Raw genomic sequence first — 17,857 nt, forward strand, 5'->3', positions numbered from 1 at the left:
GTGGCTCAATCTATCGAGATCTACGGATATCAAACTGGACATCTGACTCCAAACAGTTTTGGAGTTTGTTGGAGTTCACCAAAATGATCTGGATCCATTTCCGAAAAATAATACACCGTGTGCATAACCCCTCTTTCTTCATTCTATAATTTGGACCAGATCGAAATTCAGATCCTGTGACCTGACCAGTTCCCAGTCTTTTGGATTGGGAGTTGGGATTAAAAAACCCGGTAAAAGTTTAGCCAAGAGCGGGTAAGTTAGACTGTGATCCACTGGATACCCAACCACTGACCCGATCCGTGACAGCACTAAGCCCATGCTCATGCATCCAATCCAACCCATTGGAAATTGGAAGCCCAACATGGCTTTGTCCCAAACATGTTCACATGGGGGTGAAGGTCAACGGTAATGGTTGACTTACTTCACCCGAGAATTGGACGGAGACGGGCTCAGGGGTATTTTGGTCCTTTCAAGAAGCAGGTACACGTGGGATGTGGGGGGACTCCCGGCGTTCCGTCCGTATAAGGTTCGCGAGCTATCCACGTCACCATACACTCTCCGCTACTGCCCTTTTCTTAAATTCCCATAATGCACCTAAATCAACAAAAAATTACTTCAAAGATTTTCCCCCGGGCTCTTGGTTATTTGGTGCACGTGTTGGGCTTCACAAGGTCCTGTCCAAGCCCAGGCTAAGCTCGGTCTCTAGTTGAGCTCGAGGCCATCTCATGTCAAAGAGGCGTTCACGACTTGGTCTTTGATCGGTTGGTTTACTCACAGTCCTCAAGGGTTAATTCGGTCTCGTTGACGTGTAGACCAGGTGCAAACATGGTTAAGGCTCAAAAGACTTACCATGTGTTCAAAGAGTGGCTTTGAGTCATTGATTGCATCAATGAACAGGTTGGTCCACACAAGGCTCAAGGATTATATCAAAGATAAGGTTCTTTCTCTCGTCGATAGGTGCAGCTCCAGTGCACCATTGATCTCGGTTAAGCATCAAAAGACACAAACTTCTAGTTGACTTGGTCCAGTCTGAGGCCTTCATGAGCTACTCTCACTAGACCGTGACAAGGAACCTAGCTTGACTCATGGGTAGTCCTAGGTTGACTTTGGTTGGGTGTGTGCCAAGATCAAAACCCTAGCTGGACTGATGTCCAGTTCTGAATCAAGGCTGTAGGGACAAATTAATCAGGAAAATAGTTGAGAGGGGTATTCTGGTAACTTAGACCATCACATCAGTACGAGCACTCCCTCCCTACTCACGAGGTCTTGCCCCCCTTCCCAATGCATTCCTATGTAACCATCTACCAATGGGATATCAATACGTGTCCTCAGTAACGCCCACCATCCGCCTAAGGACTCGTAACAAAATCACAACTTCCCCCGCTCCATCTCCATTTTACATTGCAGACACGTTTCTCTCTCTCTCTCTCTCTCTCTCTCTCTCTCTCTCTCTCTCTCCGTAACTTAACACTAAAACTAAGCCCCCCTCATTCCATACACCTTCATTTTCTTGCTGGTACACCAGTTTCTCTCCTTGCCACCTTTCTAGAATTCTACTAATTTTATGAGATCGTGCTTGAATTGATGGCTAATGAGGTACCATTGATACTTTTTTTTTTTTTTAATTTTAGCTGCTTCTTGTATCAGTTCCTTCCGTTATTGATAGTTTGAGGGTTTTAAGCCAATGGGGTGTGGCCTCTTTCTTTTTATATTTCCTGTTTTTTGGTGCTTTTATGGATATCTTTTTTTTCCTTTCTCTTTTCCAGTTTAGGCAGTAATATATCCCAATGGTCAACTATTGTTTGCTTAAGATGATGGTTAATTGGTATCTCTTATTTTTTAGATTCAACATATCATGTATGATTTTCTTGGGCTGATTCTGTGCTTAAAAGTTAAAATTCAGCACATAAAGATGTTTTATTTTTTATCTTTAGTGATTAATGTTTCTGTTTGTCACTGAATCCACTAGTTTTTCCCTTTTGACATGATAGCCCATAACTGTATTCTACATTTGATAATTAGCACAAATATGTCACTTCTTGTGTCAATGGTTGAGTTGGTCGTAATATCTTCTTTTCTTTTTTTTGGTTTTCCATTAATTATTTTGTTTTTAGCAGTAACATGCAGCATAATATCAATGGTTGAATGGTATTTCTTTGTTTTTTTTAATTAATTGTTTTGGTTTTAGCTGGACATGTAGTACAGTATTATCTTGTGCTTCTGACAAATCAAGTGTCCTTTTGATCTTTTAGTTAGGGAGGTTGGGAGCAGGGCAGAAGGTAACACCACCTTTTCAGAGGACACTGATGGAGAGAAGTTGGAGGCCAAACACAGAGGCAGCTCCAAATTGCCCAAGGTGTGAGTCCACCAACACCAAATTCTGCTACTACAACAACTACAGCCTCGCCCAACCTCGCTACTTCTGCAAGAGCTGCCGGAGATACTGGACCAAAGGCGGGTCTCTGAGGAATGTCCCTGTTGGTGGTGGTTGTAGGAAGAACAGAAGGGGGAAGTCCATGATGACCTCCAGCGAAGACGGCGATCCCACCGCATTGGATTCGAGCAGTTTATCGTCCGATTCCAATCCGTCGAGGAATCACCATGGGCCCGAAGGCAGGACAAGTGATGCCGCGGTGCCTGACATTGATCTAGCCCTCGTCTACGAGAAATTCATGTCACAGCAGCCAGAAGAGGCTCTCAATTTTGATCAGCCTCAGCCTAGTTACTCACTACCCATTTCAGGCCAGATGCTGCCGGACGTGTCAATGCAGTTTGGAACAAGTTTTGAGGTGGGGATGGGCCGGAACGGACCGGATTTTGCTGCAATTCAGACCAACAATGAGATTGGTATCCAATTGCAGAGGCTTTATGAACAAGACTCAGTGAGGGACTTGGGTATTGGGCTTGATCATGATTTTAGAGAAGAGGAGTGTTATGGGTTTGAAGGGTTTCAATGTGACTTGGGTCTTCAAGATATTGTTAACCCAACAATCCCAAGCTCTAGTTGGCAGCACCAACTTATGGAAGAGGCTCCAAAGGCAGAGCATTTTAGCTTCTGCCCAGATTTTGTGTCTAATTGTTGGAGCTCTGCTGATCTGCAGAGTTATGGATCTTTGTATCACATCTAAAAGATAAAAAATAAAATAAAAGGCAAAGGCAAGGCAAGGAATATGTATGTAAATTACATTTTGATACTTTTCATTTTCACAATAAAGTATTAATACCAAAACATATAGAAAAGAATTAGCTAATGAATATGCTTCCTGCTAGCATTCATGAGGGATTGTTGTATGGTAGTTTCTTAAATTTTTTGTTCTCACATTTTGACTAGAACCAAGTTTGCAATTACTCTAATAGCTTGAAATGCAGAGAGAGAGAGAGAGAGAGAGAGAGAGAGAGAGAGAGAGAGAGAGAGAGAGAGAGAGAGAGAGGTAACTTCGTCAAAGGAACAGCATACTCGGTTAACATGAATTTGGCCTCTTATGATTCTTAAAAAGCAGCAGCAGCAAGCTGACTTTCAGTAACTTGGACCATTTCAGTTGTCTTTTCCCAGTTCTTCATGCATCAATCTTAAAGAGAGGGAGACTTTTGGGGAGCGCCGTTAGGGATTGTTTTCAACAATTTTCACTGATCTCTGAAAACCAATAATATGTTTTTTTTTTAAATTTTACATGAATTCTCAAAAATAATTTTCCTCAAAATATCATGTATTTTTACATAGCGTAATAGAATGTTAAAAGTGACTGCTAATAACATTTTAAGAGACTTCGTGGACATGCACCACAAACACAAACAACAGCACACGAGAAAGTTTTTATGTGGTTCGATCCAACTGGATCTACATCCACGGGTATGGCCCCCCTCTCTCACTCATCTAATTCAAGGAGAGAGAGGCATTTATTTTATAAGAAGGTTGGACGATTACAAGATTTGAGAGGAGTCTTTCATCTTTGATCAACATAACAAAACCCAACCTCTTTTGGTAACTCTCCATTCATACAGTCCTTAACATATTCTTTCCTAACTAATTCTTCTTTTAATAACTTTCTATTTTGTGGACTCTCATTAGCTTGCAGCCCAGATTCTTCAGCTGCAAGTTTTCTAGAGAAATCTTCAAATCCATGTCTCTTTGAGTCTTCTAGATATTCTTCTGCACGTCACCTTGTCCTCTAACACCCCCAGTACTGCTCATCCATGGGGATGAACACCGCTAAACCTTCTCAACTTTTGCTTGTATTTCAAATGCCGTTGATCTTGAAGACGAATGGCTATGAAAGGCCCATCCTAGCTACTTCGCTGTAATGTTTTGATGCTGTTCATTCCCATGATGAACCGTATCAGAGGGACCCTAACAGTTTATCATTAGGGGTACCTGTAACTTGATCTGCACTCACAGGACAATTTCATTACTCCTATATATTTGGAATATTTATCGCCATATATCCACTTACGTTAATCACGCACTAATTTTAACTAAAATACTTAAATTTTGAAATATATTTTAAAGGACTAAATTAAGAAAGTTAAAAAATTAATGGTTCAAATTGCACCAAAATACAATTATGAAAATACTTGAGTTAATCTTACTTTAAACTCTTTATATTAGCATCAACAGCGTTCAATTGATTAAAATGATCAAAACATTAAAAAATGATGACATTTTTTAATTATGAAGTTACCTTTTGTGATTTAAATCTCACTTTAATTTTTCAAATTAAAATTTCTAAAATAACTTTTGTTATTTAAAAAAAAATTGTGTTTAATTGTCTGCTTCAATTCCACTTAAATAAAGTAAGTTTAGATTTAAAAAACATCACCAATTTTTACACAATTTTAGTCCTCCCAATCAGTGAATGTTGTTAATATTAGTATAAAGGGCCTAAATTAGGCTAATTAACCCAAAACACTTTCTACATCCAAGAGAACAAAAGCATGATTTGTACTAAATATAGCATGTTAAACCAATGTTAAAATTGGATTGCCCATTCAAAAGGGACTGATTCACGTGTCACTTCGATTCATTTTTTTTAATATTTCAAGGGGTTAAAATATTTTTAATATTTTTTATTGGTTAATGACACGTGTCATTTGATGATAAAAAGTCATCTATTCACGAACAATTCGATTTGATTCTTAGGTTTTCTTAAGAAACCGATTCACTTAGTGAACTAATTTTAATGACATTGTATTAAACCCATATATATATATATATATATATATATATATATATATAGAGAGAGAGAGAGAGAGAGAGAGAGAGAGAGATGTCAAATCAATCACGTAACCAATCAACACTAATGTCCTGAAATTGACAACTGAATGGACCACCTAAAATTTAAGAAAGCAGTAGTTTGACGTTGAACTATTTGTGTCAAGTTTAACTGTCTAATTCATCAGTGAAAGTGATGCAAAACAGACGCTGCTCAAGTCCATCTTAGCAAACATGACCAGGAGCTGGATTTTACAAAGCACCCATGATAATCCAAATTAAGCCCTTATTAGCTGGTTTAAAAAAGTTGAGGCCCCTGCAGGCTTAATAAAAATCACCCCTTTCCTACGAACAAGAACAAATTAAATTCCTGGGGGTGATCATTTTCACCCAACCCCTCGTGCTACTATTCTTAGGTCCCTATGCCTTTTTATGGATTTATAACAGAAAGAAACGCAACCCCCCCCCCCCCCCATACAAAGACATGATAGTATAATTTTTTTTTTTGAAATATTACATAAGCGAAAAACTATAAGGGAAACAATTGTAAATTTTTGAGCCAGTTACAGAATGAACAACAATTAGAAACATTCCATTATTATTGGTTTACAAAAATGAGACCAAAATGTATACATTGTTTTCCTTTACAAAATGTCTCCAAAAAAATAAAGATTTCTCCAAAACCAAGTGCCAAGATCGCATATATTCAAAGTGTGGGTCCAAAGTCTCGGCCGCATATCCGTCGCCATCGCACCCCTAGCAATGATCACTTGCATTCCCATAAAATGGGGTCAGTACTCTTGCGAGTTGATAAGATAATATCCACAACTTACCATTTTATGAAAAATATAAACAGTGTTAGCATGAGGTGCAACTATTAACATGACTAACCATTATAAAAGCATAAGTAAATCTAACATGATGAAATAGTTAAAAATATTTGCAATAATTAACAAGAGCAACAATAAGCCAGTAAAAAAACAGTAAGCATGATATCAAAACTAAGCACTAGGCGACAACATCAAGAGTCTAACATGCTCCAGACAGTGAAATTAAGTAATTAAACAAGTAGGTAATTAAACAACTAATAAATAAATTACGACATAAACATAACTCATAAGTTAGTAGTTAGCAAGTTAGTTTAATTGTTTTGTTTTGATTACTCTTTCAGGTACGCAAAGAAACCTCGCATTCTGTGAAAAAATACCACCGACGTTTGTTATTCTGTGTTATGTGATAATCGGGATAACTCATAAGTTAGTAGTTAGCAAGTTAGTTTAATTGTTTTGTTTTGATTACTCTTTCAGGTACGCAAAGAAACCTCGCATTCTGTGAAAAATACCACCGACGTTTGTTATTCTGTGTTATGTGATAATCGGGATACCTACAGACCGAGTAAACCTCATGCAAGCGCCCCGTGACCGAGAAAAAACCTCACATAGATAACAGATTGCAATCCATACTACTGCAGTAGCTGAGACACCTCAATAGGTGACCTCGACCTCCCTAACTCTGAGTGACTGGAAGTCAAAGGAAGCCTTTGTTCCTTAGCCTCGCAAATCAGACCCTATCTAGTGCCTTGCTTAGCTGCTCGTGGTTGCAGCCAGTCTCATGTTCATACTGATCGGCTGACTATAGCCCATCGTGGCACAGTTCGGTGCCCTACAAGGCCGCACTTCAGAATCTCGTTGAGACCTTGCCCTTTTCCCTTGTGCAACTTCAACATTATGGAAGCAACCTTCTTACTGCATTATTTTCCCTGCATGAGTGGAGCATTAGGCATCACATTGTAGGCTACAAAATAACCATATTTGTATCACGTTTTGGCAGCATCCTTCGCTGTTGTTATTATAAACTTCGTAGCAGTATTGCATTCCCTATAATACCTCACGTTGCGGCAACATTGTTGGTTGTATCCTCTGTAGAAAAGTGGTGGGCGGAAACACCTTGTGTGTTGTGTTTCTTCTGCAGCAAGATGACCTTGCTTGCAGCACCATGCTGCTACGATTTTAGGCAGTGATGGTGCAACATGGCATCATTGTCCTCAATGTGTTCTTCTGCACGATTGATGCACTTTGGATAACACTATGGTTGTGCGAAAGTCTACAAAGCTGACTTACCTCTTGGCAACACTCTGCAAGCTACACTTATCCGTTTATTTGACACTCTTGGTAGCAACTTGCGTATTTAAAACCTTATGCAGATATGTATTTTTGACAGCACCTTGTAGCTGCGAATTTTTCTGTCGTGATGGCGCAAAAGGGTAACATGTTATTGGCTGCAATCTCTTATAGATGTGGTGCCACGTGGCGACATTCTTCCTAGCTGCACTATTTTTACATTATAGTACCCATTAGGCAACATTATCTCGCTATGTTTTACATATAGTTTTGAAATGCTCAGCAACACCTTGCTCGTGGAATTGAACTTACGGTTTGGGCAAGCATGGCAGCATCCCGTTGGCTGCAGTGTTTGATGTCTTTTGTTCTTCATGTTTAGACTTATGGCAACTTGTATGCATCGACGGAATTACACTTATTCAAACTCTAAAATTATATTTTAGCATGCTAAGTGAATTTCCACATGACACATGCACTTCTCGCACATCTTGACACAGATACAAATTGCCTATGAGAAGCATGCATAGAACAATTTATGACTTGTTAATTGATACACTCCGAGCTTTAGAATCTCTGAAACTCCTGTAGCATGCTTGGCAATGTTTGATGGTTCACATGCACATGTCGAAGATAGATTGTAGCATATAGTATGAATGGAAACATGTCGCCTGCATATTACATGTTGAAAATACATTATTGCAGATATGAATGGAAACATGTCACCTTGTACATCTTGACACATATGCAAATTTTTGAATGTGAGCATGCTTTATTCAAGTATCATAATAGTATGATTGTGCCATGAAATGTTTGGAATGTTTCCCACAAAATCTCCTTTACAAATCATACGATGTGTTGTGTATTGACACTTGATTCATCCCGAAATGAAAAAGAGAACTTGGGGCACATGGTAGGAGTATAATTGTCTTTTGAGACTTGTTTGAACGTTGAAACTCCATGACGAGTTATGTGTGGGCAATGGACCCACCTCGTGAGTCAAGCTCACTTGTTTAAGAATGTCATACACCCCTAAATAATGAATGTTGATGTCACCTTCACTGACGAAGTGTTCCTCTTAGCTTGTAGTGCTAGAGCACATGAACGAGCTGGCTATACCTTGGTGTATTGTTCGTGTTGCCCTGCGGGGAACACAAGGCCATTTGGGCCTAAGTACCTCAGAAGGAGGGAAAGTCACTAACTGAGCCTAAATAAGATAAACCGTCTGGTTGCCCATTCACAAAACGGTTCACCTTGGAGAGGGTGGATGATGGAACCCCTGCCCCAAGGACCTATGCTATGTGTTGACTAGTGCAGAGGGATGATGTCCATGGGAATCAAACCTTGACTGCCAGTCAAGCAACCACTACAAGAAAAATGTGGATTAGCGTCAGACATTTGCGACATATTTTTTTCATTGTAAATGTGCGACGGATTAGCGAGAGAAAACTATCCATTGCTAACATTCAAAATATTTGCAAAATTAGCGACGAAAATATCTCCTTCGTAATTCCGTTACTAATGAGCGACAAAATTTTCCCGTCGCCAAACACTACAAGAAAAATGCTAATTAGCGACGGAATTAGCGAGGGCATTATTTCGTAGCTAATCTATCCCTAATTAACAACAGAAAAATTCCCTCGCTAATCCGTCGCTAATTTTCGATTTAAACCGTCTCATCTAAGGCACGAAAATTTCCCTCTCTCCCCGTTCGAAATTTAAATCGATGACTTCTTGAACGATGGCGACTTCGTGGCGGAGGAACGCGAAGAAGAAGAGGAGTCGGAGTCGCCCGCCGGCGCTGGAGGACCACGCCGACCCGACCTCTCCGGTCTAATAAGTCATTTTCTTTTTCGAACATGGCTTTTCGTTCCTTGCCTAACGATTCTATTGGGGGTTATGGTTTCAGGTCGACGAATAAGCGAGGGAATCAGGTCGGGAGGGCGCCAGAGAGCGCACCGGTTCAGAGGTGCAACCATTGCGTTGTGCATAACACCCCGCAGTGGCGGGCTGGGCTAGAGGTCGAGAGGGCGCCGAAGAGCGTGCATGAGAGTGCATCGGTTTGGAGGTGCACTCTCTTGCGTTGTGCAAAAAACCCTGCAATGGCAGGCTGGGACGAAAAAGCTGGGAACCAGGTTGGGAGGGCACCAGAGAGCGCACTGGGGAGCATGTCAATTCTGTGCAAAAGACCCCGCAGTGGCTGGCCGGGCCGCTCGGGTGCAACACATGTGTGGTGCGGTACAAGTCTGGCCTATTGCTGCCGGAATACCGCCCGGCAGGGAGCAATTTTTTTTTTTAAATTTAGCGACGAATAATATCCGTCGCTAATTTAAAATAGCAACGTACTCACGACGGATGATGTCTGTCACTAATCTATCACAAATTAGCGACGAAAGTAGCTCTATCGCTAATTAGCGATCAGAATTATGTGACAGACATTATCCATCATTAATCCGTCGCTAAACTGTTTAGCGATGGATTAGCGACGGATATCATCCGTCGCTAATCTACGTTTTTCTTGTAGTGAACCATGGCTCCACCTAGGGACAGACTCGAAAACTTTTATTGGGGGGCCCAAACATAAACAAAAAAATTTTTCTTAGAGGAAAGGCCAGGGGGGGGGCAGAATTTTTTTACCTATGTTGGGAGTAGCCAAATAAAGGCTCCTATATAATTTTAAGTTCTTGGGGGTGGGGGCACGCTCCCCCACCCCCGCTCCAGTCCTAATGTAGGTCCGTCTCTGGCTCCACCCCACTAGGCCATGCCCCAAGGGGGCTTAGTTCCAGGTGCTTACTTTCAGTTTTTCTTAAGAAACCATGTTGCAAAGCCTGAGTGTAAATTTGACTTCTTTTTTGGTGAGTTTTATTAATAGGAGCTATAATAATTGAGCATCGACCCTAAGAAACACATGTTTTCAACTATGTGACAGGGACACGCCATTTAGGGTCCGGAGTCTAGGGGACACACCACATGACATGTTATGAAACACATAATTTTATTTTACAATTTTTTAATAGCTTAATATATTTTGAATAGTAATATTTTTCATATGTTAAAAAGTTTCAGAAATATTTTTTAATCAACCATATAAGTAAACAACTGTATTCTCATGTTCTATTTTTCAAAAGAATTGTAAATTAGTGTCAAACACTTTTATCAAGTCCCAGTTTGTGTCTGTGTCTTTGTGATATAGGTTCTGGGTAGCCGACTGATATGAACATGGTTTTAATTCAAGAATATTACCGAAAAATTGGCATGAGTACATCTTGATAACATATATTATGATATATTTAGTTCAATTATTATTATTAGTGAAAATAAAAATAAGTGTTATATTACAAGGTAGGTGTTGCATCCATTGAAAATAAGATGTGAGAGAATCGTTTACGGTGGTTTGGACATATTCGGCGAAGGCCTAATGATGCTCCAGTTAGAAGGATGGAGAAATGGGAAAATATATTAGTTAAAAGAGGTCGGGGTAGGCCTAGGAAGACTTGGATGGAGATGATAGGAAAGGATATGAATGCTTTGAACCTCACCGAGGACATGACATTGGATAGAAATGATTGGAGGAGAAGGATTCATGTGGAAGACCCAGAATGATTTTCTTTGTTGGTTCATATCGCCGACCCCAATTGTTTTGGGATGAAGGCGTAGTAGTAGTTGTTGTTGTTGTATTACAAGTTTGGCTCAACCCTGTGTAACACCTAATGCATGGAGAACCTGCAGTAGAATGTACACATGGACCCATTTGATCTAGTGATATCACAAGTGCCCAGTTTAGCACAAATACTTCCAATTTATAACCACACCATTTAAGCAAACAGATTTAACTGGTCCACATGAACTTGGGGGACTCAGATGGAGAACCGAGCCTTGGGTTTAGTCTATGTGATGTAGATATAACCAGCCTTAGTCTTCAAACTTATCCTTCCCAATAGGCATTAATTAACAGGATACAGTTGAAAATAAATCACATATATAATTAATCACTGTCTAAATCTGGCTAGACATAGGTGATTGGTGATGTTATGGTCACATGATGCATGATGTTGATATCCATGTGATTCACACGATCCTAGGGTTTTGGGGTCCACATTTAATGATGGTCCCACCTTAACTAATAAAATTGAAGGGCGGCAATTTGTGTCGTATGGGAAATGGACACGTATCACTTGGGGGGTGGGGATTGTCTTGGCATGCTTGTCCATTAGGGTTTGTCGCTGCGAGGAGGAGGTCCCATTACATCTCTCGTGATCCAAGAGAAAGAGAGAGCTCATGGTATCCAAGGCCACATTCACTCCACTAGGCAGTAAACAGAAAGAAAAAAAAAGTTTTGGGGCACCCTTTCCCTGCATGGGAAGTCTCTTATTTTACCATTACAAAAACACATAATTGATCTTTTAAACACGCGAGAAGGGGTGAAGGATATTTTCATTATTTTAGAAAATTTGACTGTGGTTAAGTGGATAAATGCAATAATAGGTTACATGTCCTTATTTGACAATTTTCAAAGAACTCGGATGTATCTGAAAATTCAGAACGGCAATTTTCCTCGACTTCATTATCTTTGAAATTACATAAGCAACATGATGTGTGGAAACCTTATTATAGACAAGAAAATAACTGCAAAATCAAAGCTTTGTTTGGGAGCCTTGAATCAGAACTTGTGTTGTGGTTTTTGCCGTGCTTCATTACTCTCTTGCTGTTTGGGAGCAGTGGCGTTCAACACCTTGCAATTTTGGCAACTCTATCTCTCAACATCACACATTGCTAAAACGATATTTTGGCAACACACTGAAACCTGCCTTAATGACCTTACAGGTGGCTATGTATTAGCTGGCAAAACTTACTTTCGGGGTGTGTTTGGATTCATGAATTCCTAATTTTCTTCTGTCTCACGTTTGGATTTAATTTAGGTTTTGAGAAAACGAATTCTCAATCACTTAAATTTCTTGTTTAGAGTTCCCACCTAAAGAGGTGGAAGGTGGGAGGTGGGGACTCTAATTCTCTCTACTCTCAAAACATCGATAGTTCTCCTCCTGTCGCCTGATAGTCTTCCCTCTCTCGCAATTGCCTTTCTCTCCTTCCCACCCTCCTCCCCTTCTGCTACATCTTCCTCTTCAACCCTCTTCCTTCGCCTCCTTTTCTTCCTCTCTCCTCATCCTTCTTTTGCCTCTTCCTCCTCCTTTGCTTCCGTGTTCTCTTTCTCCATTCCTCCCCTCTTTTGCTTCTTTATCTACTTCTTCTCTCCTCTTCCGCCTCCTCTGGTTCTTTCTCCATTTCATATCCCCTTTTTCACCTTATCTTTCTCTCTCTCAATAATGAAAAGGTTGTAAAGGTAGGATATGATCAGTATTTGTTAGATCCAAATCCAAATCCAAAATGTATGCAACAAAACTCGATGTAGTGACAAACACTTTTATCGGTAATTTCTCGTTTTTCAAAAACTCAGGGGAAATAAAAAAAAATCATAAATCTCACATTTTTTTGGCAAAATATCGACAATAAAAAATTTAATTAAAAAATATAATAAAATATTTATACAAGAAAATATTAATAAAAATTATTTAAAAATAAAAATACATGATTTTTTTGTGATAAATAGCCATTTAAAACGTAAATATCATGTTTAAATCACGGTATTTATGTTTTTTCATAAATATCACAATATTTTAAAAATCTTGTGAGAAATTGCCGTTTCAAACTTTCAGGAAATTTCTCACGATATTTGTCACTATGATATGGAGTATCCAATGAAATGGGTTTGAAGTTAGATAAAAAATGCAAATATCAATATTGGATCTATTAAAAGATTACCAAAAAAACAAGTTTTCTATATATAAAGATGCAAATGGTGAAAATCTATGGATGGATAGGCAACGAACACTAGAGGGGCAGAGGGGTGAATAATGTTCTTCAAGGACAATCGCAAAATAAAAAAAAATTGCAATAAAATCAAACCACATGATATATTCTGGTTGGGTCAACCTCATACCTACATCCAGTCCTCAAGTAATTTGCTTGAGACCCTCATCAAAGTAAATAAATCTGACTAAAAAACAAACTTGTTGTTTCTCGTAGCTAGAGATACCTTTACAAACCATGTCTTAACATTAGTTTGAAAATGCACGTGGTGTTTGAAAGGCTCTAACAGTCACAACCTTCCAACATCATTTTGAAATTTTTTAAGGTTTTATGTTGACCAAGGTCAAATAGTTACAATGGTGGTTTAACTGTCCCAACATCATTTTAAAAATAGACTCAAACATCATTTTAATTGAATTCTAACAGTCAAAAAAATTCAAAAGACAACTATCCTAACTTCATTTTGAAAACAAACTCTAACAGTCACAAAATCCAAAAGATAATTGCTAATTTTGAATTCAAACTGAGATTATGATTAGTTTATTTTTTTTTGTCCTAACGTTAATTTAAACTCGAACTCGAAAGGTCTTTCTCTCTTAAAACTTTTCTTTTTCAAATTGTTTGTCTTTTCCAATTTTATCTTTTTTTTTCAAAATGTCTTTAACATCTTCTTTCAAACCATTTCAATGTCTCTTAAAAATTTATTTTATTCTCTAAAAAAACAATGCCTTTCTTAAAATCCTTTGAAAAAGAAATGTCTTTCCCCTAAAAAAATAACTTTCTTTTAAAACATGTGAACAAAGATGTCTCTTTTTTTTATTATAAACACAGGAATTAGTGTCATAAGCCTATTTCTTCAATAGGCCAGTGCGACACAACGGTTTTTCCTTACCGCCGCAAGCTTTTTTGATCACTCGCTTGCCACTGCGAAGCTTTAAGTATAGAGAGTGCAAGAGAGCGAAAGATAAGAGAGGGAGAAAAATTGCAATCACTTGAAAGTAATAATAATGAAGGTAAACAAAAGAAAGCTCAACACATTTGCATTCATTCACAATTTTAACCGCAGGCTCATTACAATTCAGATCTATGGAATAACCCTTCAGGGTATTGATCAACCTGAACCAAAGTGCAAGGGTGGCCCAGAGAAAGTTACAAGTGACTTAACACTTACATCAAGATTCAACCAAAGTAAAACAGACTCTAGACACAACTATACAAAGTAAGTCACAGGAGAATAAGCTCCCCCCTTCAAATCATGTGCCACCCTTGGCACCATCTGTTTCATGGTAGACCCTGACTTCATCTTGATAGTTGCTCTTCATCCAGAATGCTGGCTCCCACGTTGACTCTGTTGTCTCCTCCCACTGCACAAAATATTTCTTCACTTTGCCCAAGTAGTTGACCTTATGCCGAGGCTGAGATGCTTCTCAGCCTATTGTGTTGTTGAAGCTCTTTGCAGGATAGGAGCGCGTTGTAGTATGCTACATTCTGGATCTCCCTCGTTCACATAGAACAGTTTTAGGTTGCACATGTGAAACACCAGTTGCACCTTGAAGTCCGGGGGCAGGTCCAGCTTGTATGCTAGGTTGCCCACTTTCTTGGTGATGGTGAACAGTCCCTGGTACTTCCTGATCAGTCTGTGGTGCTGCCTACGAAAGATGCTTGTGCGATCCAAGTAAGGCTTCACCAACACTTGGTCCCCAACATGAAACTCAACAGGTCGACAATGCTTGTCCGCCCACTTCTTCATCCTCTTAGCCACCTTATACAGAAACGTCTTCGCCAGATCGGTCTGCTCATGCTAGTCTTGAACAAATTGATAGGCAAAGGATGACCTTCCCTTCTCCTGTGCAGCTAGAGTATGCGGGGTTAGGGGTTGCTGCCCCGTAGCTATCCTGAATGGGCTGTGGCCTGAAGACTCACTCTTCTGAAGATTGTAGCAGAATTAGGTCACGTCCAAGATCTTCACCCAGTCTTTCTGATTAACACTAGCAAAGTGTCGGAGGTACTGCTCCAACAGTCTGTTGATGAGCTTTGTCTGCTCATTGGTCTGTGGGTGAAAACTTATTAAAAATAACAGATAGAGCTGAGTAGCCAAAATACTTCACATCAAAATTTACCCATGAAGTGAGCATCACAATCGCTCATAATGCTTCTTGGTATACCCTAGTACTTCACAACATGCTTGACGAACAACTCCATGGTCTTTTCTGTAGGGCACTCTTTTGAAGCTGGGATGAAGGTGACGTACTTAGAGAAATGATCCACCACCACCAGGATCTAGTTAAAGCCATCTACCTTTGGAAGACTAACAATAAAGTCCATGAAAATGCTCTCTCATGGATGTTCTGGAATAGGTAGAGGTTCAAGAAAGCCGACAGTCTTCTGGTTGGTCCCCTTATCTTGTTGACAGCCGAGACGCGTTCTCATATACCCCTTCACATCGTCTCTCATCTGCAGCCAATAATAGCCGCATTCAAGGAGTGCTAAGGTCCACTCCTGACCTAGATGACCAACCCATAATGTATCCTGGCACTCCTTAAGCAATTCACAATGAATGCTTCCCCACTGCGGCACGAAGACACATCTCCCTTTAGTCACGAGGAGGCTGCCCTGTAGCCACGAATGTTGAGTCTCTTTTGCTTGCGTCAGAGAGACAAGGTGTTGCGTAGTTGTGTCCTGCTGTATTTCTTCATGGATGTGGTACAACAATTCACCCTCTAAGTGAACTTTGGAAGGCTCTGCCCGCGTAGCTGCCAATTCTGCCTTGTGACTCAGGGCGTCAACAACAACATTGGTCTTCCCTACCTTATACTCTAAAGCAAAGTTAAACTCAGCTAAAAATATTTGCCATCGAGCTTGCTTGGGCGTAAGCTTCTTTTGCATTTGGAAATAGCTCATGGCGACATTGTCCATCTTAACGACAAACTAGGCACCCAGAAGATAGTGCCGTCAGGTCCTGAGGCAGTGCACTATGGTCATCATCTCACGCTTGTGTACCGTGTAGCGCCTCTCCACATCCTCCAGCTTTCGACTCTCGTAAGCAATCAAATGTCCCTCCTGCATGATAACTCCACCGATGGTAAAGTTTGAAGCATCTGTGTGGACTTTAATGGGTCTTGTGTGGTCCGACAACTGCAGTACTAGTTCCCTCACCAGGGCCTTCTTCAAGCCATTGACACAAGGAAGTTGATCTCCTTCTGGTCGAAGAGACACTTTGTTCGCTTGACACAGAGGTCATTCTCCTTCAGCACTTGAAACACTGTTCATAAGTACTCGACATGTTCTTCCATGTTGTTGTTGTAGATCATGATGTCATCAAGATAGATCACCATAAACTTGTCTAAGGGTAGAAAATCTTGTTTATTAATGTCGTGAACGTGGTCGGAGCATTCGTCAACCCGAATGGCATCACCAAAAATTCATAGGCACCATAGCGAGTGACACAAGTTATCGTTGGCTTATCATCGTCAACAATCCTAACCTGATTGCAAATCTAGCTTCGAAAAGACACAGACACTGCCTAGCTGATCGAATAAGTCTGTTATCAGTGACAACAAATACTTGTTTTTCATCATGACCTTGTTCAATGCACGATAATCCACACATAGCCTTTTGGAGCTATCATGTTTCAATTGGAAGAGCATAGGAGCACTAAATGGTGCTTTTAATGAATAAATAATGCTTGCCTCTAGCATCTCGTCCAGCTACCTGCGCAGCTCTTTCAATTCAACCGGTCTCATATGATAAAGGATCATAGCAGGGGGCTTTGCTCTAGGGGTCAATTAAATCATGTGGTTGACCTTGCGTCTCGGCGGCAGACGCTTTGACAGTTCTGGGGGTATCACTCCTCAAAATTCAACCAACAGTGGGGCAAGGGTTGGCGACACTACTGCTTTCACTTTCTCTTCTTCGATGTGCATGGCTACTAGGAATGTTTGCTCTCTCCGCTTGACACCTTTTTTCAATTGCATTGCTGATAGCATTAAAGAATTTCCTCCAAGTGTAGGTCATTGCTTCGTGCACAAAGAGTTTGTCCTCATGATTGTTAGTGAGTTAAACTTCAGCAACATCATCACATTCTGGCAACAAAGAAACTCTATGCCCAAAATCATTCAAAAATCTTCAAGGGACACCACTGAGAAGTTGGCTTTGTCGGACCAACTCTCAATTTGGATAGTCACATCCCTTGCTTCACCAAGGATGGGCTTGACCTCAGAGTTCACTATCTTGATGGTTCTCTTCTTTGGCCCGAGCTTCAAGTGCAACTGCTCTGCCTCTTTCCGTGAGATGAATTTATGCGTGGCCCCAGAATCTACTATTGTCGTAGTAGACTTTTCATTTGAAATGACTTCTAGATACACGAGTTCTTTGCTAACCGATATACTTTCAACTGCACAACTTCTTATTGCATTGACCAACCACATAGCTCCCGTCCTTGGTTGCATGACCTCGGTGTTGCTACTCTCTGCCTGTACTGCATTGGTCTATCCATCGTCTTTCACGAGTCACTTTGGATATTACCTTGCGATATACCTATCGCCACAGAACTAACAAATCACAACCCACCCTTTGTTGCCATTGTTGTACTTCTTGTAATTATGCTTCTTGTCGAAATGGTGTTGGTTCGATGCTTCACACTTATTGTCATGTTGATCCTCCT

At 40.1% G+C, this 17,857-nt stretch overlaps 1 protein-coding gene across 1 annotated transcript; it reads left to right on the forward strand.

Annotated features, from left to right (window-relative positions):
- The first annotated feature begins 1,441 nt into the window (after nucleotides 1-1,441).
- On the forward strand, nucleotides 1,442-3,248 carry LOC149848641 (dof zinc finger protein DOF1.2-like). The gene is made up of 2 exons (XM_090012032.1): nucleotides 1,442-1,596; nucleotides 2,253-3,248. Exons 1-2 carry the CDS (start codon nucleotides 1,585-1,587, stop codon nucleotides 3,126-3,128), a joined length of 888 nt encoding a protein of 295 aa, XP_089868158.1. The 5' UTR covers nucleotides 1,442-1,584; the 3' UTR covers nucleotides 3,129-3,248.
- Nucleotides 3,249-17,857: the final 14,609 nt, after the last annotated feature.

This window comes from Nuphar pumila, chromosome 1 (assembly GCF_984573655.1).
Source record: "Nuphar pumila chromosome 1, dmNupPumi1.hap1.1, whole genome shotgun sequence".
NCBI lineage: Eukaryota > Viridiplantae > Streptophyta > Magnoliopsida > Nymphaeales > Nymphaeaceae > Nuphar > Nuphar pumila.